The sequence below is a fragment of the Salminus brasiliensis genome, chromosome 16, assembly GCF_030463535.1.
Source record: "Salminus brasiliensis chromosome 16, fSalBra1.hap2, whole genome shotgun sequence".
In the NCBI taxonomy this organism is placed as follows: Eukaryota; Metazoa; Chordata; class Actinopteri; order Characiformes; family Bryconidae; genus Salminus; species Salminus brasiliensis.
The window spans coordinates 1,271,142-1,296,141 of record NC_132893.1 but is presented as its reverse complement, the minus strand read 5'-3'; the positions used below and the strand labels follow the sequence as shown (position 1 = coordinate 1,296,141).

The following is a 25,000-nucleotide window of genomic DNA, read 5'->3' as shown; positions in this document are numbered from 1 at the left end:
CCCCAACAACAAGTGTGGAGAGCTGAGGCCATCACTGTGTGGAGCTGCACTGACACTACATGTCCAAAAGTTTGTGGACACCCCTTTTAATGAATGCGACATTCAATGCCAATAGAATATGACTCTCTGGAGGAGATAAACCGGATGAACCTATTGGCACCATGCTGCCTAATTTGTATTGGATGAGTTGTGGAGTTGGGACTTTTGGCGGTGAGGTGGGGTGGTGATCATCCAACATCCTGACCTCACTTACACTTTTGGCTGAATGCAATCAAACCCACACAGCAATGCTCACTCCAAAATCTAGTAGTAATCTAGCCTTCTTCCCTGGACGGGAGAGACGGTTACTCCAACAAGAAGATACCATGAGTGAGCGGCGGGTGTCCCAAAACTTTTGTCCATATAGTGTAGTGTGACTGGGCCTTCAGTGTTTACTGATGGGATTCAGCAGCTGCTGTCCGTGGTGATCGGCCGTCAGCCACAGAGGCAGCAGATAGAGATCAGGGCGAAAAGCGCTGAAGTATTCCTTTAAGGCCGGTGATGTGAGCGTAGCCTCCTCCTCCTGTCGGCCCGCGCTGCCGCCGGCCTGCTTTTTTTAATCTCCTCCCTGAGGAGGGGGACTCCAGGGATGACACTCTGGCTGGAGTAAATGAGGAGTTTGCTCCGTAATGTCTCCCAGGGCTGATTCTGATGTTTTGTCATAGTGGAAGTGTGTGTGTGTGTGTGTGTGTGTGTGTGTGTGTGTGTGTGTGCGCTGGAGGAGAATCACTCGCCAGATCTCTGGAGATAAAGTCTGTCTGTCATCAGAGAGATGAGAGCTTTTTGCTCAGGAGATTTCCACACAAAGATAGCACTTAACCACGCTCAGAGTGTACTAGCCTGTGCGTGTGTGTGTGTGTGTGTGTGTGTGTGTGTGTGTGTGTGTGTGTGTGTGTAGTAATAGAAGTGTTTCATTTTTCGTGGTTAGTCCTCCCTCTGTGATTCGTGGACCTACATTCTGAAGGTGGTGTTGTAGAGGAATGCAGAGACCTCCCTGTTTTCTTCGGGCTCAGAGATGGACCGGATTGACCAGATCGGCCGCCTGTGTTCCAACATCCGATGATTTTTAGGCCGCAAATTCGACTGGCCGAACATTTTGCCGATCCTGAGAGCTGGGCAGATCACAACACGCTTCAGTTTCTCATTAAACTTCTAGATGGCAGTACGGCCCTCGCTCGCTGCTGCAGAACCCCACTGAAGCTGGTGTTGAAATCCGCTCAGTCTGCTGACATTAATAACAACAGAACATTTTTTTGAACATACTGGATTAGATACTGGATATACTAGAAAATCATACTGGATTAGATGCTGGATATACTAGAAAATCATACTGGATTAGATACTGGATATACTAGAAAATCATACTGGATTAGATGCTGGATATACTAGAAAATCATACTGGATTAGATGCTGGATATACTAGAAAATCATACTGGATTAGATACTGGATATACTAGAAAATCATACTGGATTAGATGCTGGATATACTAGAAAATCATACTGGATTAGATGGTGGATATACTAGAAAATCATACTGGATTAGATGCTGGATATACTAGAAAATCATACTGGATTAGATGCTGGATATACTAGAAAATCATACTGGATTAGATGCTGGATACACTAGAAAATCATACTGGATTAGATGCTGGATATACTAGAAAATCATACTGGATTAGATGCTGGATATACTAGAAAATCATACTGGATTAGATACTGGATACACTAGAAAATCATACTGGATTAGATGCTGGATATACTAGAAAATCATACTGGATTAGATACTGGATATATTAGAAAATCATACTGGATTAGATACTGGATATACTAGAAAATCATACTGGATTAGATACTGGATACACTAGAAAATCATACTGGATTAGATGCTGGATATACTAGAAAATCATACTGGATTAGATGCTGGATATACTAGAAAATCATACTGGATTAGATACTGGATATATTAGAAAATCATACTGGATTAGATACTGGATATATTAGAAAATCATACTGGATTAGATACTGGATATACTAGAAAATCATACTGGATTAGATACTGGATATATTAGAAAATCATACTGGATTAGATACTGGATATACTAGAAAATCATACTGGATTAGATACTGGATATACTAGAAAATCATACTGGATTAGATACCAGGTATTTTTGATCCTGGAATTTTTGAAAAGTAATGGACAGTCCTTGAATTTGAAATTGGTTAAAGTGTATGAACCCTGGTTCTGGAGCTGTCTTATGGACTAGTGGGCTTAGGGGACTAAACTCTCTGTACAGTTCTGTGCTGCTGATATTGGGAAAAATAAATCAAATTGGGCCAATATTTTCAACCCACATCCTGTCTGGAGATCTTCATATATATATATATATATATATATTTGTGTGTTTTTATTTATTGTACCTTTAATTCGCTGCATCCTGGAAGCGTGAAGCTGTTTGTGAGCAGAAACACCATGCCAGCCTTTTTTTGCCCCAACGAGAGATGGAAAGAAAATCTGGGGCAGCCGAACAAAGACAAAGTGTGTTTTTGCAATTATACAAACAGATGACTTGTTTGCACACACACGAGAACGAGAGTGGGAGTGAGAGAGCTTGCGCGAGTGTGTGTAAGTGCAAGAAGAACCTTTCGCGCACATGTGTGAGCGCACAGACAGCGCATAGAGCCTCCATCCGTGGGCTCACACGTGTTTCTGCTCTCTTTTATTCCTCTGGCAGTGCGGTATGTCTACAACACACACACACACACACATACACACACACACACTCACTCACACTGCAAACCTGACGTTTCCACAGCAGTTCAGGGAAAAATGTGTCTGCATGACAGTGTGAGTAATAGATCAGGCTTTGCTGAGGAGTATACATCTTCACACACACACACACACACACACACACACACACACACATACACACACACTCACTCTATAGTGCCGAGAGCCAGTGCTCTGCCTCCAGGTTGAATCTCTGGATCTCCGGCCCACTCAGTCATTCCTACAGAATAGAAAATGACCGCTGTATTTTTGCTCACCTTGTCCAGCTTTCTCTGCAGATTACGAGAGGAGAAGCAGTGAGCTTTCACACTCTGCCCTGCGGCGGACCACCTTTACCTTTCTACGTCAGCGTTAAACGCAAACCGTAACGCGTGACTTACGGCCGGGGCTCTCTGAGCTCGTCTCTTAAACGATGTGATTTCAGCTTGACTTTATTTGACAGTTCCTCGACATCAGATTCAGTTTTTCAGGTATTTATTATATCTTTGTCACGTTAGAGCACATATTCCAAATCACACAGATTCAAGCCAAGGCAAGGAGGTTTACAGAACACTGCACACACACAGTCAAAGTGCTTTACAACCAGAGAGGGAAATAGATACCGGAATGATGATAGATATATAAATCATACTGGACTAGATGCTGGATATACTAGAAAATCATACTGGATTAGATGCTGGATATACTAGAAAATCATACTGGATTAGATGCTGGATATACTAGAAAATCATACTGGATTAGATACCAGGTATACTAGAAAATCATACTGGATTAGATGCTGGATATACTAGAAAATCATACTGGATTAGATGCTGAATATAATAGAAAATCATACTGAATTAGATGCTGAATATAATAGAAAATCATACTGGATTAGATGCTGGATATACTAGAAAATCATACTGGATTAGGTACTGGATATAATAGAAAATCATACTGGATTAGATGCTGGATATACTAGAAAATCATACTGGATTAGATACTGGATATACTAGAAAATCATACTGGATTAGATACTGGATATACTAGAAAATCATACTGGATTAGATGCTGGATATACTAGAAAATCATACTGGATTAGATACCAGGTATACTAGAAAATCATACTGGATTAGATGCTGGATATACTAGAAAATCATACTGGATTAGATACTGGATACACTAGAAAATCATACTGGATTAGATACTGGATATATTAGAAAATCATACTGGATTAGATACTGGATATATTAGAAAATCATACTGGATACTGTCGAGTATGTGTGTGTGTGTACTACAGTGTATAAGGACGATTTAGATTTAGAAAAACAGTATGTTTTCTCTCTCTCTCTCTCTCTCTCTCTCTCTCTCTGTGTTTACTCTCTGTTGATTGGTTAGTTTGGAGCTAATAAGCTTTGATTTCCCTCCCTAATTACTCGTTTAGAATAGAAACTCATCCAGTCAGCTTGTGTCTTTGAAATGAGACTAATCAGTTAAACCAGCTCCAGTGATTGTATTCTAACTTCTCAATTAGGAGGTAATCAGGAACAGCTACACTCGGGTTCACCCATCACCCTTCGTACGCTTGCTCCCAGAGCTCTGGTTCTAACAGCGGTTTAAACCACGACCTGTGAGTGTGTGTGTGTATGTGTGTGTGTGTGTGGGGGGGGGTAATGAATCAGCCCATGAATCGATTCAGTTCGATACTGGGATTACGACTCAATATTCTGAGGAAGGTGAAGACTGTGCTGGGAGGCGGGAGGAGTGTGTCACATGATCATGACAATGCTGGAGTGAGGTGTTGATTGGTGCTGGTGTTTAAACTATGCCATTGCATTAGATCTGATATTTAATAAAAAAAAGATAATAATCAGCATAAAACTCAATAATAATCACACTGTTCCAAACGTTGAATCACACAAAAGTGTATCACACTCTACTGAAGGGTTCTCTAGTAAAGGCAGGAGTTCTATATAGTCTCAACTCCTCCCTATAAACTCAACGAACCATTTGAATCTTTACATCATTTAAATCTTTGAACTTTATTATTATTTATTGATTAGATGTCCATTTATGTTTAGATGGTGTTCCTATGTGGTTGCTGTGGGATCCCAGGTGGTTGCTAGGGGTTCACTGCATGGTTGTTATGGTTTCACTAGTGGTTTGATGTTTTTTAGGGTGTCGATAGGTGATTACTGTGAGATTCCAGGTGGTTGCTAGGGTTTTACTACATTGTTGCTATGGTATTCCTAGCGGTTTGGTGTTTTTTAGGGTGTTAATAGATGTTTTCTGTGGTATCCCAGGTTGTTGGTAGGGTGTTACTGCCTGGTTGCTATGGTATTTGAGGTAGTTCGGTGGTTCTTAGTGTGTCGATAGGTGATTGCTGTGAGATTCCAGGTGGTTTCTAGGGTTTTGCTACATGGTTGCTCCGGTATTCCTAGCGGTTTGGTGTGTTTTTGGGTGTTGATAGGTGATTGCTATAATATTCCAGGTGGTTGCTAGGGTTTTACTACATTGTTGCTACGGTATCCCTAGCGGTTTGGTGGGGTTTTTTGGGTGCAGATAGATGATTGCTGCGGTATTTCAAGTTGTTGATAGGTTGTTGCTACATGGTGGCTACTATGGTACTCCAGGTAATGTTAACAGGTGACTGCTGTGGCATTCCAGGTGGTTGCGTGGGTTTCACCGCATTGTTGCTATGGCATCACAAGTGGTTTGTTGTTTTTCGCGTTCTGATTGCTATGGCTTGCTATGGTGGTCCCTGGGGGTTTGGCGGTTCCTAATAAGTGGGTGGTAATAGGTGGTTGTTGTGGTTGCTATAATCACCAAGGCAAGCCTATAGCAACATCATCTGTGAGTTTTGAAAATTGGTCAGACAGATTTAGATTCTTTAATAAAAAATAATAAATGAAGTAATAATAGTAGATTATAAAAACGCAGTAGACATGGTCAGGTCAGCACAGCAAACCCACCGTCAACTATTACAGAAATATCATCATAATATATGTTTTACCCAATTCACAGATTTCTGAGTGTCAATTTTACTCACGTCTTTTCCTTCAGTCTCCGGCTGCGTTCCAAATTAACATTCTTTTAATCCAATCGATACGAGCCACGGCCAAAAATAAAGAGACGCTAAGTGTTCGATAGCCGTTTCAGTCTGGGGAGTTTAATATAAATGTAGATTTGCGTGGCGCTGGTGTGTGCATTGGGGGATGTCGAGGGCTGTTCGGGGTTTATGGGGGGAGAGTATAGATAGATAGATAAATAAATAAATAAATAAATAGCAGTCAGTCGACGCTGCAGAAGAAGTATCGTGTGAATTGCCTTTGATGCAAGAACAAACCTCAAACAAATTATTCTATTTTTTGCTTTCCCAGCAGCCCCCTTGATCTGATGAAAATTGGATCAGGATTCTTCTGCAGGGGGAAATAAAGCGAGAGGGAGAGAGGGAGTGAAAGAGTGTGTGTGGAGTTGCAGAAACATACACTCCTGTCTTTTAATTAGCACAGAGGCTTTGCTATTTCTCTAAATTCTGTACACACTCACACACACACACACACACACACAAAGGGTATCTAGAGGATGCTGCTTGTTGTATGCCGCAGGCCGAGAGGGGTGGGTGTGTGTGAGAGTGTGTGAGCAGGGGCTGTGAAATATGGCCCCTGTGATCAATACTAAATCTATTACCCCCCTGATGGATGCCCCGGCCATGCCTTCAGCGCCCAATGGCTGGTTAGTGGTTCATAGGGTGTTGTTCAGTGGTTGCTGTGGAATTCTGGGTGGTTACTAGGGTGTTGTTATGTGGTTGCTCTGGTATCCCAAGTGGTTTAGTGCTAGAGTGTTACATGGTTTGTATCCCAGGTGGCAGAGTGGTTCTTAGAGTATTGGTAGGCGGCTGCTGTGGTATTCCAGGTGGTTGCTAGGGTGTTATTACATGATTGCTATGGTATTCCAAGTGGTTCAGTGGTAGGTTGTTACATGGTTTGTATCTCAGGTGGCAGAGTGGTTCTTAGAGTGTTGATAGGCAGCTGCTATGGTATTCCCGGGTGGTTGCTATGGTATCCCAAGTGGTTAAGTGCTAGGGTGTTACATGGTTTGTATCCCAGGTGGCAGAGTGGTTCTTAGAGTGTTGATAGGCAGCTGCTGTGGTATTCTGGGTGGTTGCTAGAGTGTTACTATGTGGTTGCTATGGTATCCCAAGTGATTCAGTGCTAGGGTGTTACATGGTTTGTATCCCAAGTGGCAGAGTGGTTCTTAGAGTGTTGATAGGCAGTTGCTGTGGTATGCCAGGTGGTTGATAGGGTGTTATTACATGGTTGCCATGGTATCCCAAGTGGTTCAAAGCTTTTTAAGGTGTTGGTAGATAGTTGCAAGGGTGTTTTACATAGTTTGTATCCCAGGCGGTGTAGTGGTCCTTAGGGTGTTGATAGGTGGTTGCTGTGGTATTTTAGGTCCTTGGTAGTTTGTTATTATGTGGTTGCTGTGGTATCCCCAGGGGTTTGGTTGTTCTTAATGTGTTGGTAAGGGATTGCTGTGATATCCTAAGTGGTTGCTAAGGTGTTATTTGGTGGTTTGTATGATCAGGCAGATATAGGTGGTTGCTAGGGTGTTACTGCTTAGTTGTTAGACAAGAAAATGTTTGCAGAAATATACACTCCTATCTTTTAATGAGCACAGAGGCTTTGCTATTTCTCTAAATTCCAAACACACACACACACACACACACACATACACACACAGTATTTCTAGGGGATGCTGCCTGCTGTATGCCGCAGGCCGAGAGGGGTGGTGTGAGTGTATGTGAGCAGGGGCTGTAAAATACAGCCCCTTGTGATCAATACTAAATCAATTACCCTGCTGATTGATGCCCCGGCCATGCCTTCAGCGTCCATCGGCCGGCTGCCAGCACACGGGCCGGCTCTGAGTAATCGGGCTCTAATGCAGGGTTATGAATAAGCATGAAGCTGTTCAATATGCACAGAAATAGCTGCATATATAACAGCAAGAGTGCCTACACACTGGGGGCTGGCGCAGGGTCAGAAACGTCAAAAGTATTTGGACAAGATTAATTGTATTTCTTGCCTGTCAGTCTGAGCATCTCTGCTGCTGATGAAAACATCAATGCTTAGGAACAATCCAGCTGAAAGCAGAGCGAATGCAGTCTCTACAGGTTCCCCCATAGGTGGGTTTAACTGATTTAACTGTGCCAGCCTGAGGGGGTTCTATACAGTACAGCTTTCCCACCTAAACACATCTAAATACACCATATGTCCAAAAAAAAAAGTTTGTGGACACCCCTTCTAATGAATGCATGCAGCTACCTTACGTTACACTCACTGCTGACACAGATGTGCAAATGCACACACACAGCTTGTCTAGTCCCTGTAGAGAAGTACTGCCAATAGATTAGGACTCTCTGGAGCAGATCAACATCATGACCCTACAAACTTTAAAACTCCAAGCTGACGCCGTTTAGCATTAGCAGTCATTATATAAGACTATAGCTCTAGCGTTGAGGTAATTCCAAGCTAGTACCTAACACCTAACCGCAAGCGAATGTTGGATGTATTGGTCATGTTGTCGAGGTCTACGCGTGTATATACCCTAACATGACCAAGCAGCTAAACGGCACCATGCTACAGCTCCAAAAATAAAGCCCGGGTTCTGGGGAGTGTGTGCAGCTCCCGAGGTGCTGTGCTGTTGGAGTGTGTTCGGACTGTTGTGACAGCTGTGTCTCGGACTGTGAGGATAACAAGGGAAAGGCGAACCTCACGCTGTTCACCAAAAAACACGCGCTCACAACCTAAACATCTGCCTCAGTGGCTTTCCTCCTTTCCCCTATTCAGCTTGTCTGCGCTAATTTGACAAAAGTATTGGGACACTTACTCATTCATTGTCTCTTCTGAAATCAAGGGTATCTAAAAAGAGCTGATCCTGCTTTTGTTGGAGTAACTGTCTCCACTGTCCAGGGAAGAAACATTGCTGTGAGGATTTGATGGCATTCAGCAACAAGAGTGTTAATGAAGCCAGGATGATGGATGGTGATCATCAGCCCACCTCTGAGAACACAGTTCAATGCTGGGGGGGGGCCCAGTGGCTCCTGTCTTTCAGATGATCGACATATAAGGCAGAGAGTGAACGGTCAGTTCTTGAAGGTGATGAAGATGATAAAGCAGGACAAATGGACAAGCATAAGAATCTGAGACACTTTCACAAGAACCAAACTGTGATGTTCTAGATAGACGACTGGGTCGGAACATCTCCTAAACACCAGCAAGCAGGTCTTGTAGGTTTTGCTTGTGGGTCAGTTGTCCAGTAGGCCCAACTAAGGTGAACCAGCGACAGGGTCATGGGCACCTAAGGTTAATTGAGGTTAATGGAGGTCCCACCTCACATCCTACAGGACAGTCTTAAAGACCCTGCTGCTAATGTTAGTCTTGGTGCCAGATACCACAGCAGGACACCTTCAGAGGTCTTGTAGAGGCCATGTTTTAACAGGCACAAGGGGGACCTACTCAATATTAGGTGCTAATGTTATGGCTGATTGGTGTTTGTTACATATATTAGTTCTATATTGATATTGATATTGATTATTTTATGGGGGCACATTTGGAGGGTAGCTTATTTGAATATTGAGCAGGACATCTTAATAAGTTATATTATGGCTTTGATTAGTATTGGTATTAGTATTTGGATCGGTCACAATAGGACCACCATGAAGGTTAACGTTTCTGAATTGTATGTGTGTGTGTGTGTGTGTGTGTGTGTTTACCCACTCTGGGAGTTTTTCAACCCCAATTCCAGGCGGAGGATCAGATCTCAGTATTATTGACATGTTTGGACATCAGTATCCAGTTAGAGCAAAGTCTTTAACACACACACACACACACACACACATTCACGCGCATGACTCTGGCAGGGCTAAGCTGCTGTTTTCTAACACAGCAGAAACTAATACTGTTGATCAAAACCAAGCCTCTCTCGCTCACTCTCTCTCCTCTCTCTCTTACTGGTAGACAGTAATTGGCTAAGAGTTCAGCTGCATGTGCTTTTCCTGCAGGTCTTCTCCTGGCCCGCTGATTCCCCTCCACTCAAATTCCCGTTAAACAAAAGCATGGCTGACCCCTCTGTTACAATGAAGAGTGGACACTTGCCAGACTGGACACACACACACACACACACACACACACACACTCACACTGGCAGTGTTAATCCCAGCTATGACCCGTTCCCTCATGCAGTGAGGCCTCTATGGCCCCACACTGAGCCCCACCACAGTCTAATACCCAGAATCCTTCACTTTTATCACCTCCAGAGCATCTGGTTAGTGTTCACATGCTTTATTAAAACACATATTTCACACTGAGGGAGAGAGAGAGAGACAGGAGTGGGAGCACCGGAGCACCCGAGCACTCGGATGCAGTTAAGAGGTGCACGGACTGTGCCTTGCGATGGCCGCAGCTGTCCCGAGGTTTTTCACTCAACATGGACAAGAACCGACAATGGCGTCCTGAAGGCCCTGTTTCATAGAACATCAAACTGCTAAATGTGCTGTTCACTCCTCAGATCCTACAGTCCACATATCCCTACCCGTACATATGCATACCGATCCATACCCATCCTACCTATTCACACATCCATACCCATACATATCCATACCAATCCATACCCATCCATTCATCTGTACCCTTTCATACCACTCCAAACTCATTCCCATCCATATGTATACCCATTCATATCCTTTCATACATATACCCATCTCTGCCCATCCGTTCACACCCATGTCTATACCCATCCACACAAATACGTATCTATACCTATCCATATTCATCCATTCCCATCCATAACTGTGCCCATTAATACCCTACTATACCCTTCCATACACATACTCATCTATACCCATCCATACCCTTACATACACATACCCATCTATACCTATACCTATCCATACCCATCCATACCCATCTATACCCTTACATACACATACCCATCCATACCCTTACATACACATACCCATCTATACCCTTACATACACATACCCATCTATACCTATACCTATCCATACCCATCCATACCCATCTATACCCTTACATACACATACCCATCCATACCCTTACATACACATACCCATCTATACCCTTACATACACATACCCATCCATACCCTTACATACACATACCCATCTATACCCTTCCTTACACATACCCATCCATACCCATCTATATCCTTACATATACATACCCATCCATACTCATCTGTACCCTTCGATACACATATCCATCTATATCCTTACATACATCCTACATATCCTATCTATACCCTTCTATACACATATTCATGTATACCCTTAAATACACATACCCATTCATACCCATCTATACCCTTCCATACACATACCCATTCATACCCATCTATACCCTTCTATATACATACCCATCTATACCTACACATACACATACCCATCTATACCTATACATACACATACCCATCTATACCTTTAAATACAAATACCCATCTATACTCCTACATACACATCTCCATCTATACCCATCTGTGTGGGTGAATACAGTTAAAAGGGAAAAGATGAAGGAGGAGAAGCTCGTTTAGACATGGTAGCTTTCAGAGACAGTGATTTACACTGAAGCGTCTCTCCGGCCTGCTTTTGTTCTGCTGAGGTGTGAAGAACGAAGGTTGGCGGAGGTGTGTGTGTGGTGTTAAGCGCTGCGATCCTGGCCCTTTCATCAGGGGATAATTCAGCTTTCAAGCCTCTGGGGCAGCTCCCTCTCTCTCTCTCCCTCTCTCTCTCTCTCTCTCTCTCATTCTACCTCACACACACACACACACACTGTTATAAGAGGGAAAAAATTGGCGAAACTGGGAGACTGTAGCTCCGCCTCCTCGGTGTATATCACAACACCTACATTTAGAGCATTATGAATAATTATTCACCCTAATGAGAGATTGTAGCTCCGCCTCCTCAGTGTATATCACAATACCTACATTTAGAACGTTATTAATATTCACCTTAATGAGAGACTGTAGCTCCGCCTCCTCAGTGTATATCACAACACCTACATTTAGAGCATTATGAATAATTATTCACCCTAATGAGAGATTGTAGCTCCGCCTCCTCAGTGTATATCACAATACCTACATTTAGAGCGTTATTAATATTCACCCTAATGAGAGATTGTAGCTCCGCCTCCTCAGTGTATATCACAATACCTACATTTAGAGCGTTATTAATATTCACCCTAATGAGAGATTGTAGCTCCGCCTCCTCAGTGTATATCACAATACCTACATTTAGAGCGTTATTAATATTCACCTTAATGAGAGACTGTAGCTCCGCCTCCCCAGTGTATATCACAACACCTACATTTAGAGCATTATGAATAATTATTCACCCTAATGAGAGATTGTAGCTCCGCCTCCTCAGTGTATATCACAATACCTACATTTAGAGCGTAATTAATATTTACCCTAATGAGAGACTGTAGCTCCGCCTCCTCAGTGTATTTCATAATACCTACATTTAGAGCATTATGAATAATTATTCACCCTTATAACAGCCCTTAGCTCCGCCTCCTCAGTGTATATCACAATACCTACATTTACAGCCTTATTATTAATTATCCTCCCTAATGAGAGACTGTAGCTCCGCCTCTTGCTGTAATGCAGGTAAATGTTTAGATAGCTGGTATTGTTGAGTCACCAGGCTCTACTGATCTACAGCCAGGCCTGAATGCATTATGTAGAAACATACAGTACTGATGTTTTGTCCATTACTCTCCACCCAGAGCAGCAGGATCAACTTTGCCCCTCCCTCTCTGCTCCATCAGCGGAGATGCGGACGTGTGCCTCAGCTCTAATGGAGGCCTGTGGACCACATGCACTGATGGAGAGCTCTATTTAAGCAATTAAAGCACGCTCTCCTCACGCTCTAAAACACTGCTAAAGTGCTGATGTGGTCAGGGCTTAATCTATTCCTATCTATCGCTCTCTCTCTCCCTCGCACACACACACTCACACACTCACAGTAAAGTTTGAGTGTGTCTAGCTGTCTCCTCCTGAGTGTTTACTGGAACTGGTGAGCTGAGATGGTGAACAGGCTGGAAATCAGTCCAGCATTGATTGCACTCCGCTCATAAGTGCTGCCATGAAAAAGGATCCCGTTCTCAAGCCATTTCCTGATACATGCATATAGACACTTATATGTGCATCAAACAGCCATTACATTAAAACCGCTGGGGAAGGGGAAGGGAATACAATGAGGATCTGGTTTCACTGGCATCTGTCAAGGGGGGGGGGAATCTAAGTGTTTGGGCAGTCAGTTCTTGAAAAAAAAAAAAAAAAACTTTGAGAAGAACCGAACTGTGATGTTCTAGACAAACCACCGGGTCAGAACATCTCCAGAATATCAGGCAGGTCTTGTGGGGTGTTCCCGGTGGGCAGTGGGGTCTGGTGAACGAGGGACAGGGTCATGGGCACCTAAGGCTTATTGATGCTCATGAAGGCTCCGCCCACCTCACAACTAACAGGACTTATCGAACCTCGGATCTGCCTGTCTTGGTGCCAGAGACCGCAGCAGGACACCTTCAGAGGTCTTGTAGAGGTCATGACTCGAAAGGTCACATCTGTTTTTGGGGAACAAGGCTGGCTTACAGAATATTTGGCAGGTGGTTTTAATGTTATGGCTGATCTGGATATGCATATACTGTACATATATAGAGAGAGAGAAAGAGAGAGAGAGAGAGAGAGAGAGAGAGAGAGAGAGCAAGTGGATAACAGTGGCTGGGCCTGGTACATGACTGTGTGTTAGCACGGTATGTCTGCTGTCCCCTCCGATTAAGAAAGGCAGTGATGGAGATGGAGTGTGTGTGTGTGTGTGTAAGAGAGAGAGAGAGAGAGAGAGAGAGAGAGAGAGAAGAGAAGGAGTAAGTGTGTTACATGTGCTGTCTATTTGAATCACTGCAGACATTGATGGAGAGGGGTTTGTAAGCGTGTGTGTGTGTGTGTGTGTGTGTGTGTGTGTGTGTGTGTGTGTCTTACATGGTGCACCATCCTCTTAGCTCAGTTGTGGCAATGATGGAGAGGCGTGTGTGTTCAGCAGCCTCACGGTGTGTGTGTGTGTGTGTGTGTCCTGACAGATAAACAGGGTAAATAATGAAGCGGATTCGTATCTGCCCCTTTACAGCGGCACCAGCGTGCACACACACACACACGGGTCAGTCTGATAACGCCCGTTAATAGCCGCCCCAGACCCAGCACTTAGAGCACACTTCGCTAATGCTAATGCTAATGCTAGTACACTGTCCGTGTAGCATAGTGGATGTACAGTAAAGGTACATTATATGTCCAAATGTTTGTGGACACCCCTTCTCTCCTTCTGATGAATGCATTGAGCTACTTTAAGTTACGCTTAACTTGCTGACACAGATGTGCAAAAGCACAAACACAGCTTATCCAGTCCCTGTAGAGAAGTACTGCCAATAGAATAGGACTCTCTGGAGCAGATCAACATCATGACCCTATTGGCTCCATGCTGCCTAATAATGCCAGGTGTGGGCTAGAGGGGTATAAAGCCCCCCAGCATTGAGGAGCTGTGGAGCAGTGGAAGAGCTGTGTTCTCTGGAATGATGGTGGTGGAGGAGCTTCATCCAGTACTTTTACTTGGGATGAGTTGGGGAGTTGGGGATGATGAGGTGGGGTGGTGATCAATCATCCAACATCCTGACCTCACTAATGCTCTTGTCGCCGAATGCAATCAAATCCTCACAGCAATGCTCCTCCTCCAAAATCTAGTAGAAAGTCTTCTTCTCTGGACAGTAGAGACAGTCACTCCAACAGAAGCAGGATCCGCTCTTTTTAATAGACTTGATTTCAGAAGAAACAATGAATGAGCAGGTGTCCCAATACTTTTGTCCATATATTGTACTCATATGTAGTCGTATGTGAAAACCAAATGACATTTTTTTAAAAAAGCAAAACATTTTAAAAAATCTAATGTGGCCTGTGCAAAAGTTTTGGCACCCTAAATTCTGCAAAGGCTCAGCCTGTTGATGAGATCTCAGACGTTGATTAGCGAATCAGGGCCTGAGGCGTGTCACCAACTGTCCAATTTCCAATCTTAATAATAGGGTTAGGGTTAGTAGGTTTAGGGTTAGTAGGATTAGGGTTAGTAGGATTAATGTTAGGGTTAGTAGGTTTAGGGTTAGTAGGATTAATGTTAGGGTTAGTAGGTTTAGGGTTAGTAGGATTAGTGTTAGGGTTAGTAGGTTTAGGGTTAGTAGGATTAGTGTTAGGGTTAGTAGGATTAGGGTTAGTAGGATTAATGTTAGGGTTAGTAGGATTAATGTTAGGGTTAGTAGGTTTAGGGTTAGTAAGTTTAGGGTTAGATAGATTACGGTTAGGGTTAGTAGGGTTAGAATCAGTCGGTTTAGGGTTAGTCCGTTTAGGGTTAGTAGGTTAGTCGGTTTAGGGTTAGTCGGTTTAGGGTTAGTGGGATTAGTGTTAGTATGATTAGGGTTAGTGGGATTAGTGTTAGTAGGATTAGGGTTAGTGGGATTAGTGTTAGTAGGATTAGGGTTAGTAGGATTAGGGTTAGTGGTATTAGGGTTAGTAGGATTAGGGTTAGTGGGTATAGGGTTAGTGGGATTACTGTTAGGGTTAGTGGGATTAGGGTTAGTGGGATTAGTATTAGTGTTAGTGGGATTAGGATTAGGGTTAGTGGGATTAGTATTAGTGTTAGTGGGATTAGGATTAGGGTTAGTGGGATTAGTGTTAGTGGGATTAGGATTAGGGTTAGTGGGATTAGTGTTAGTATGATTAGGGTTAGTAGGATTAGGGTTAGTGTGATTAGTGTTAGGGTTTGTGGGATTAGTGTTAGTGGGATTAGGATTAGTGTTAGTGGGATTAGGATTAGTGTTAGTAGGATTAGGGTTAGTAGGATTAGGGTTAGTGGAATTAGGGTTAGTGGGATTAGAATTAATGTTAGTGGGATTAGGATTAGTGTTAGTGGGATTAGGATTAGTGTTAGTAGGATTAGGGTTAGTGGGATTAGGGTTAGTGGGATTAGGATTAGTGTTAGTGGGATTAGGATTAGTGTTAGTAGGATTAGGGTTAGTGGGATTAGGGTTAGTAGGATTAGGGTTAGTGTGATTAGTGTTAGGGTTGGTGGGATTAGGGTTAGTGGGATTAGGATTAGTGTTAGTGGGATTAGGATTAGTGGGATTAGTGTTAGTGGGATTAGTGTCATGCTCAGTAGCATTATTTAAATACAATAATCCACAAATTAACGATGGTCCTGAGAACCTTTAGCAAACATGTTTCTGTATGTGTAGGTTTGTGTGTGTGTAAGTTTGTGTGTGTGTGTGTAAGTTTGTGTGTGTGTAAGTTTATGTGTGTGTAAGTTTGTGTGTGTAAGTTTGTGTGTGTGTGTAAGTTTGTGTGTGTAAGTGTGTGTAAGTTTGTGTGTGTGTGTAAATGTGTGTGTGTAAGTTTGTGTGTGTGTAAGTGTGTGTAAGTTTGTGTGTGTAAGTGTGTGTAAGTTTGTGTGTGTAAGTTTGTGTGTGTGTGTGTGTGTGTGTGTGTGAGTAAGTTTGTGTGTGTGTGTAAGTTTGTGTGTGTGTAAGTTTATGTGTGTGTAAGTTTGTGTGTGTGTGTGTAAGTTTGTGTGTGTGTGTGTAAGTTTGTGTGTGTGTGTGTAAGTGTGTGTAAGTTTGTGTGTGTGTGTGTGCGTAAGTTTGTGTGTGTGTGTCTTGATTTTTTGCGTTGCTGTTTTCGAGTCTTCTGGAGAGTGAAGCGAGTCTTCTTTCTGCCTGTTTGTCGTTTTCAGACGTTTCTTGTTCTTCAGTTTTTTTAGCTCAGTAAAAAATTCCTCTTTTTGAATTTTGTCTTTTCTCTTCCCCCCTTTTTTGTCTTAACCCCAGGTCCGCTCACAAAAAAACACGATGAGTCTTCGATGAACAGGCCGAGGGACGAAGGTATTTTTCTTGCATGTCTTTTTCTCTTTTTTGTCGTATTTTTTAGAGTCTTTTTCGCGGGGGGTCTTTAATGTTCCCTTGATTGTCAGTGTATAGTTCTGTATGTTTTATGCTTTTAGTACACACACACACACACACACACACTGCTCAGAGTGTAACAGAGTGTGACGGGTGACGGGTTCTGAATGCTCTTAGTGATGTGAACACAGCAACAGCTGTGTGAAGTTTAACAGATGGAAAAAAGGAAATATTAAATATGATATATTATAAAGAGACTCTGATACATTTTATTATTGTTAAATTATGTCCAAATGTTTGTGGACACCCATTCTAATGAATGCATTCGCCTACTTCAAGCAGCACCTATTTCTGACACACAGCTTGTCTAGTCCCTGTAGAGAAGTACTGCCAATAGAATAGGACTCTCTGGACCAGATCAACATCATGACCCTAGGAGCTCCATCCAGTACTTTTGGAGGGGATGAGTTGGGAAGTTGGGGATGATGAGGTGGGGTGGTGATCGTCATCCAACATCCTGATCCCATGAACACTCTTGTTGCTGAATGCAATCAAATCTTCACAGCAATGCTCCACCTCCAAAATCTAGTAGAAAGTCTTCTTCTCTGGACAGTAGAGACAGTTACTCCAACAGAAGCAGGATCATCTCTTTAATACCTTTGATTACAGTAAAAACAGTGAACGGTTAGCAGGTGTCCCAATACTTTTGTCCATTTTGTGTGTTTATCTGCTCCAGAGAGTCTTATTCTATTGGCAGTATTTCTCTACAGGAACTGGACTGGAAGGTGTGTGTGTCTGTGTGTGTGTGTGTGCAACTTAAAGTAGCTAAATGCATTCATTAGAAGGGGTGTCCACAAACATTTGGACATACAGTGTACACACACACACACACACATTAGTTTAGCTTGGTGGATTTTCTGGCTGTATTTACTTAGAACTGTATTACCAATGTGTGTGTGTGTGTGTGTGTGTGTGTGTGTGTGTGTGTTAATATGATCCTGTGTGCTCTCTTCTATGTGTGTGTGTGTGTGTGTGTGTGTTAATATGATCCTGTGTGCTCTCTTCTATGTGTGTGTGTGTGTGTGTGTGTGTGTTAATATGATCCTGTGTGCTCTCTTCTGTGTGTGTGTGTGTTTTTCTTTTTTGTTTTTGTGCGCCCTCCTGCTGCGCGTGCGTGCATTTGTGTGTGTGTGTGTGTGTGAGGCCCGCTCTAACACACACCGCTCTCAGACTGCTGCCGTCTCTAATTGCTGAGGTTTAAATAGAGACACATCCGGCTAATCCAATTGTGTGGCTCAGAACGGTGTAGAGAGAGAGAGAGAGAGAGAGAGAGAGGAGGAAAAGGAGCGCGAGAGGAGCAGAGGAGGAGAGCGGAGATGAAAGCGAGCGAGAGAGAGCGAGAGAACGGAGGAGGGGAGAACGTTCCCGGCTCCGGCGCGAGGAGAGTCGGAGAAACGGAGGGTGGAAAATAAAGTGGGGTGATGAAGACGAGAGTACGATGATGAAATGAAAGGGAGAGAGAGAGAGAGAGAGAGAGAGAGAGGGAGAGGGAGGGAGAGGAGGAGAGACGAGGACGCGTGGGTGGGAGGCAGGGGAGGAGGAGATCGAGAGATGGAGCGAGAGAGAGAGAGAGAGAGAGAGAGAGAGAGAGACGCAGAATGAAGTCCCATAACAAGAGAGCAAGGAAGCAAAGATGAAGGCAGAGAGAGCAGAGGAGGAGGGGGGATCAGAGGGAACGTGGGAGGGAGGAGGGGAGAGAGAGAGAGCGAATGTGAGAGAGAGAGTGAGAGAGAGAGAGAGAGAGAGAGAGAGAGAGAGTGACAGGCTTGAAGGAGAAGAGACAGAATAGTGTTCTTGTGTTTTGGGAGGTTTTTGAAGCAGAATAGTGAGGCCTCTGTTGGAGCTCTCTCTCTCTCTCTCTCTCTCTCTCTCTATGCTATCGTCTCTCTCGCCATCTTGTTCCTTTCTTTCGCTCTCTCTCTCTCGCCCTCTCTTTCTGCCATCAACTCACCATTATTTTCCTTCCTTTTTCTCTCTCTCTCTCTCTCTCTCTCTCTCTCTCTCTCTATGCTACCTTCTCTCTCTCCCCATCTCATCCCATTTCTATGCCATCCTCTCTTTCACCCCAGCCCTCTCTCGCCCATCCTTTCTCATTCACCCTTTCTCTGCCACCCTCTCTCTCTCTCTTTGCCATCCTCTCTCTATTACTTTCCTTCCTTTCCCTTTCTCTTTCTCTCTCTATACCATCCTCTTTCTCCATGTCTTTCCTTCTCTCTCTCTCTCTGTCTCTCTCTCTCTCTCTCTCTCTCTCTCTCTCTTTCTCTATGTCATGCTCTCTCTCTCTCAATCTGTTTCCTCTCTCTCTCTCTCTCTCTCTCACCCTCTCTCTCTCTATACCATCCTCTTTCTCCATGTCTTTCCTTCTCTCTCTCTCTCTCTCTCTCTCTTTCTCTATGTCATGCTCTCTCTCTCTCTCTCTCTCTCTCTCTCTCTCTTTCTCTATGTCATGCTCTCTCTCTCTCAATCTGTTTCCTCTCTCTCTCTCTCTCTCTCACCCTCTCTCTCTCTATACCATCCTCTTTCTCCATGTCTTTCCTTCTCTCTCTCTCTCTCTCTCTCTCTCTCTCTCTCAATCTGTTTTTTTTTTCTCTATCTCTCTCTCTCTCTCCCTCTCACCCTCTCTCTCTCTATACCATCCTCCTTCTTTACTATCCTCTCTTTCTCCATATCTCTTTCCTTCTCTCTCTCTCTCTCTCTCTCTCTCTCTCTCTCTCTCTTCCAGAGGAGCTCATATGCAGCACTGTCACATGAACCTTACACAGGGCAGACTCTCTCTGTCTGATTCTTTCTCTCTCTCTCTCTCTCTCGCTCTCTCTCTCTCTCACACACACACAGGGAACACATGCGCCGAGCTGTCCCAGATAAGATGTCGGCGGATTCTCGGCTCCGTCGGGCTGAGGGAGAAGCGAGTGTAGCAGACCCACTTAGAGCCTCATTTTCTGCTTCATCTACAGCCGAGAGCCGCCGCGGTTCTCCTCCTGTCAGCGGTTCTGCTGCGTCTGGACACTAATTCAGAACCACTGCTAAGGCTTTTAGTACCATTTGGTTCCGGGTGTAAGAAGAACATGAGCTGGACCAGTCTGTCCAGACTCCACCCAGCTTTACTGAACGCTGGGCAAAATCCCAGCGATCACCAACATTAGCTTAGCGCTAACCTACTGCTGAAAACCCTATAGTGGCGCTAGCAGAAATTAGCACTTAAAGTAGCACAATGCAATCATTATAGGGGTGTCCACAAACATTTGGACATGTAGTGGATGTGGAATACAAATATTCTGTTGGCCAAAGGTTTGTGGACACTTGTTACGTTTTTTGGGAAGGCCTTAGAACCAGGTGTTGGAACATTGTTGTGAGGGAGCATTTGATTGCATTCAGCCCCACCACAGCAAAAGTGAGGTCATGTTCTGATCTTTGTTATTCTTCGTTCTGCCACTCCAATTCATCCCAAAGGTACTGGAAGGAGCTCCACCGTCCTCCTCAATGCTGGAGGTCTTTAGACGCTCAAGATTATTGGCCACCGCGACCTTAGGGTTATGTGCTCATGGCGCCTCCGGAGTGTCCGCTTGTGATGGTCAGAGCTTTTCTATGGAGGGTGTACAAGCTGTGTGTGAGCACCTGTATCAGCAACAGGTGCAGCTTCATGGATTTACTATTAAGAAGGGGTGTCCGCAAACATTTGGACATGTAGTGTGAGCGTAGATAAAGTCTGGGGAAGGGAAGTGGTGCCTAATGATGGATGAAAGTTCTTGAAAGACGCCACACGCGTCCAATCAGGTGAAGGCAGAGGCGTAAAGTGAATTTCAGCATTACTGTCGGCTGCCGAAACAGAGCGGAGGACTTTCTGTCGGAATTCCCGCAGTAATTCCAATCCTATTTAAGGTTGAGTCATAATCACTCTCCAAAACTCCCAAATCCCATAACCGCGCTGACGCCACGAGCGGAGAGGAGCGGAGACGAGCCCGGCCTTAACCAGCTCGGAATGACCAGCTTCACTGATCTTCAACACGTCAGGAGCAAAACACACACTTAGGACATTCAAGATAATTCCTAGTGTGTGTGTGTGTGTGTGTTGGTATGGTAATACCGGGATAATTGAACTTGTTTACATCTCCTCTGGGAAATCAGTGGCAGTCTGGAATTCTCTGGAGAAAGAGAGAGAGAGACAGGCTGGAGAGAGAGAGAGAGAGAGAGAGAGACAGAGAGAAAGAGAGAGAGACAGAGAGATAAGAGTGAGAGATATGGGAAGTGAGAGAGAGAGACAGAGAGAAAGAGAGAGAGAGATGGGAAGTGAGAGAGAGAGAGACAGAGAGATAGTGAGAGATATGAGGGGAGAGAGAGAGACAGAGAGATAGTGAGAGATATGAGGGGAGAGAGAGAGAGACAGAGATGAAAAGTAAGATATGGGAAAAGAGAGAGAGAGATGGGAAAAGAGAAAAGGGGAGAGAGAGAGAGAGGGAGAGGCAGAGAGAGAGAGGGGAGAGAGAGAGGTAGGAAAAGAAGTGAGAGAGAGAGACTAGACGAAATCGCTCAACATTTAGAACAAAGCCACTCACCTGTGTGCATAAATGTTGTGCTGAGTGTGTGTGTGTGTGTGTGTGTGTGTGTGTGTGTGTGTGTGTGTGTGTGTTTTGGCACACCAGTCTTGTCCTTTATGATCACATTTGTGTAAGTATGTATGTGCAACCGTGTTCATGTGTGCGGTTATGTGTGTGTGTGTGTGTGTGTGTAAGTGTGTGTGTGTGAGTGTGTGTAGTCGTGTAATGCATTTGTAACCCGAGATTCAGGTGGTGATGCAGGCGGGTGTGCAAATACGTGCGTAGAATTTGTTTCCGTGGCAACAGGCATGAGTGAGTCAGTGCTGTGGAATGGCTGGTGAGCCTCTATTAGGCAGCAAGAGGCAGTTTCCATAGCGACTCAGCATCACAGCTGTGTGTGTGTGTGTGTGTTAGCTTTTGTGTGTCCGTGAAAGGACCTTGGTTTCTTTAACTTTTATTTTCTTTTTATACCATTTCCTTTTCACCTCTCTCTCTCTCTCTCTCTCTCTCTCTCTCTCTGTCTCTCTCTCTCTCTCTGTCTCTCTCTCTCTCTCTCTGTCTCTCTCTGTCTCTCTCTCTCTCTCTCTCTCTCTCTCTCTCTCTCTCTCTCTCTCTCTCTGTCTCTCTCTCTCTCTCTCTGTCTCTCTCTGTCTCTCTCTCTCTCTCTCTCTCTCTCTCTCTCTCTGTCTCTCTCTGTCTCTCTCTCTCTCTCTCTCTCTCTCTCTCTCTCTCTCTGTCTCTCTCTCTCTCCTTTTCTCCAGCCTCTCTCTCTCTCTCTCTCTCTCTCTCTCTCTCTCTTTCTGTCTCTCAGTCTCAGTGTGTCTCTCACAATCTCTCTTAGTCTCTCTCTTTCAGTCTTAGTCTCTCTCTTTCAGTCTTAGTCTCTCTCTTTCAGTCTCTCTCAGTCTTTCAGCCTGTCTTAGTCTCTCTCCATCAGTCTCTCTTAGTCTCTCTCCATCAGTCTCTCTTAGTCTCTCTCTTTCAGTCTCTCTTAGTCTTTCAGCCTGTCTTAGTCTCTCTCCATCAGTCTCTCTTAGTCTCTCTCCATCAGTCTCTCTTAGTCTCTCTCTTTCAGTCTCTCTTAGTCTTTCAGCCTGTCAGTCTCTCTCTATCAGTCTCTCTTAGTCTCTCTCTTTCAGTCTTTCAGTCTCTCTTAGTCTCTCTCTTTCAGTCTTAGTCTCTCTCTTTCAGTCTCTCTCAGTCTTTCAGCCTCTCTTAGTCTCTCTCTATTGGTCTCTAACATTCAGTCTGTCTCAGTCTCTCACAATCTGTCACTCTGTCTCTCTCTCTCTCTCCAGAAGCTCATCAGGGTAAACAGATGCTGTGGCTGTTATTTGTGTTTCCAGTTGGTCTGGCTTTCATATGAATTATCCACACGTCCTGCACACGGCACACACACTGGCTAACTGGGCAGCTCTGACTACCTCTCTCTCACACACACACACACACACACACACACACACTGCAGAGAGAGAGAGAGAGTGTGTGCAGAGGGAGACAGGTTGAACCAACGCAGCACACGGGGAGGGGACTAAAAGAAGGAATGCACCAATGTAACACTGAGGGGCGGGGGGGTGTATAAGGAGACAGACCGTACCAAACCACTGCAGAGACACACACACACACACACACACACACACACACACAGAAGGGCTGTAATAGACTGACAAATCACAGACATGACTAGCAGAGCAAAGGCACAAGAGCTTGAAGGGGAAGTCCACTTACCAAAATTTGGACGAGAGGGCAAGACCACCCTAAAGCAGGGGGAGAGAGAGAGAGAGAGAGAGAGAGAGAGAGAGAGAGAGAGAGAGGAATGATGTTTGCTCAGTTTGTAATTGTCTCTCACAATTTGGGCAAATCCACCAAATGTTTAAAATTTCAGTAAAATTTGTTCATTGAAAACTCCCACCAAGGCTGAATGATTGATAGATTTATTGATTGATTGATTGATTGATTGATTGACCAGTTTACCTTTTGACCAGCAGAGGGCACCTTTTCAGTTGAGTTAGATGGATTAGTTGGTCTACTATCATGATGACCTTCCCACATCTTGTCATCACACTGGTCATTCTGTTAGACCAGTTTAATCAAACAGGCCATACTGGTCGACTAGTTTGGTCAAGCTGGTCGTCCTTGTTGGACCAGGATGGTCAGCCTGGCGAACCAGATTGTACATGCTGATTGCACAGGCCGACCAGTTTGGTCATGCTGGTTATGCTGATTGACCTGCATGGTCATATTGGTCATGCTGGTTGACCAGATTTGCTAGGCTGGTCGTGCTGGTTGACCTGCTCGGTCATAGTGGTCACACTGGTTACCTAGCATGTCCGTGCTGATCATGTTGGTTGAAAAGCTTGTTCATGCTGGTGTACCAGCTAAACCATCAAGCTTAAATGACAACGCTGAGCACATCTGTTCTGTGGCATCGCTCCGGAGAACCCTTTATGGTTCCGTTTGCAGGTGAGGAACCCAGAGGTTCTGTCTGAAGTGTCTGTAGAGGTTCTCCCCTGAAAAACAGTGAGTGGGAGTTTCTGTGAAAGAGCCGGTGAATGATTAAGGCGTTCCTGAAAGCAGATCGCTGTAATTGAGCGCCAAGAGCGGGGATAGATCTCCACACACACACACACACACACACACACACACACACACACACACACCAACCTTTTCACACATCAAGATGTTTTCCTACTTGTGGAGAAAATTGGAAAATCATCAGAAAATGATTGTTTGAGCAGGTCTGAACACAAAAGAACGCACACTGTACATCTCAGAGAGCACCGGTCAGCGCCCGGGCTATTCTCCTCTCCAGTCCTGCCGCTGAACTTGAGCAGCACTGTTCTGAAAGAGGTTGAGTGTGTGGACAGAAAGCACTGGAACAGAAGGTCCAAAACTTACACCAAGGCTGATTGATTGATTGATTGATTGACCAGTTTACCTTTTGTCCAGCAGAGGGCTGGACAGCTTTTCAGTTGAGTTAGATGGATTAGTTGGTCTAATATCATGATGACCTAGTCTTGATCTAGTCGTCACACTGGTCAACATACTGGTCGGCCAGTTTGTTGGACCAGGATGGTCCGGCTGGTTGTGCTGGTCAACCAGAAATTACATGCTGATCGTACAGGCTGTTTGGTCATGCTGGTCATGGCGGTTGATTAGCTTGAAGGACGCAGGACGAAGATCAGGAGGTCGTACAGTGGTAGATTTCCCAGACTACTGTGGACGTAGAATGGGATGATGTCGTAACAGCTCCTGTAGGTGGACTGTGGAGGTGTCCCAATACTTTTGTCCATAAAGTGGACAAAATAGCAGAGTTCTGAGGCACACAACACAGTCAACAAGCAAACCTATCATGAAATAAGGCACTTTTATGGTACAAAAATGTTTCATAAATGACGTTTACACTGACAGGTAGTCAGGATTGAAGGCACGGCACTCAGCCTACGGAACGCTGTACCGGCTGTTAAACATGGTGGAGGTACTATCCTACTCTGGGGTTGTTGGAACTGGTACACAGTTGATGGAATAACGAGGAAGGAGGACTACCTCTGAGTTCTTCAGCACATCCTTAAGCCATGATTTCCATTTTCCCA

The 25,000-nt window shown here is 44.3% G+C and overlaps 1 protein-coding gene across 2 annotated transcripts in view; it reads left to right on the top strand.

The window, feature by feature from the left end:
* The window catches only part of nlgn2b (neuroligin 2b), a 55,229-nt gene that overhangs the window by 6,333 nt on the left and 23,896 nt on the right, over positions 1-25,000 (top strand). For both annotated transcript variants that reach the window (XM_072659674.1, XM_072659675.1), the window contains exon 3: positions 16,741-16,794. In XM_072659674.1, coding sequence (XP_072515775.1) covers positions 16,741-16,794 — 54 coding nt within the window. The remainder of the gene's footprint in view (positions 1-16,740; positions 16,795-25,000) is intronic.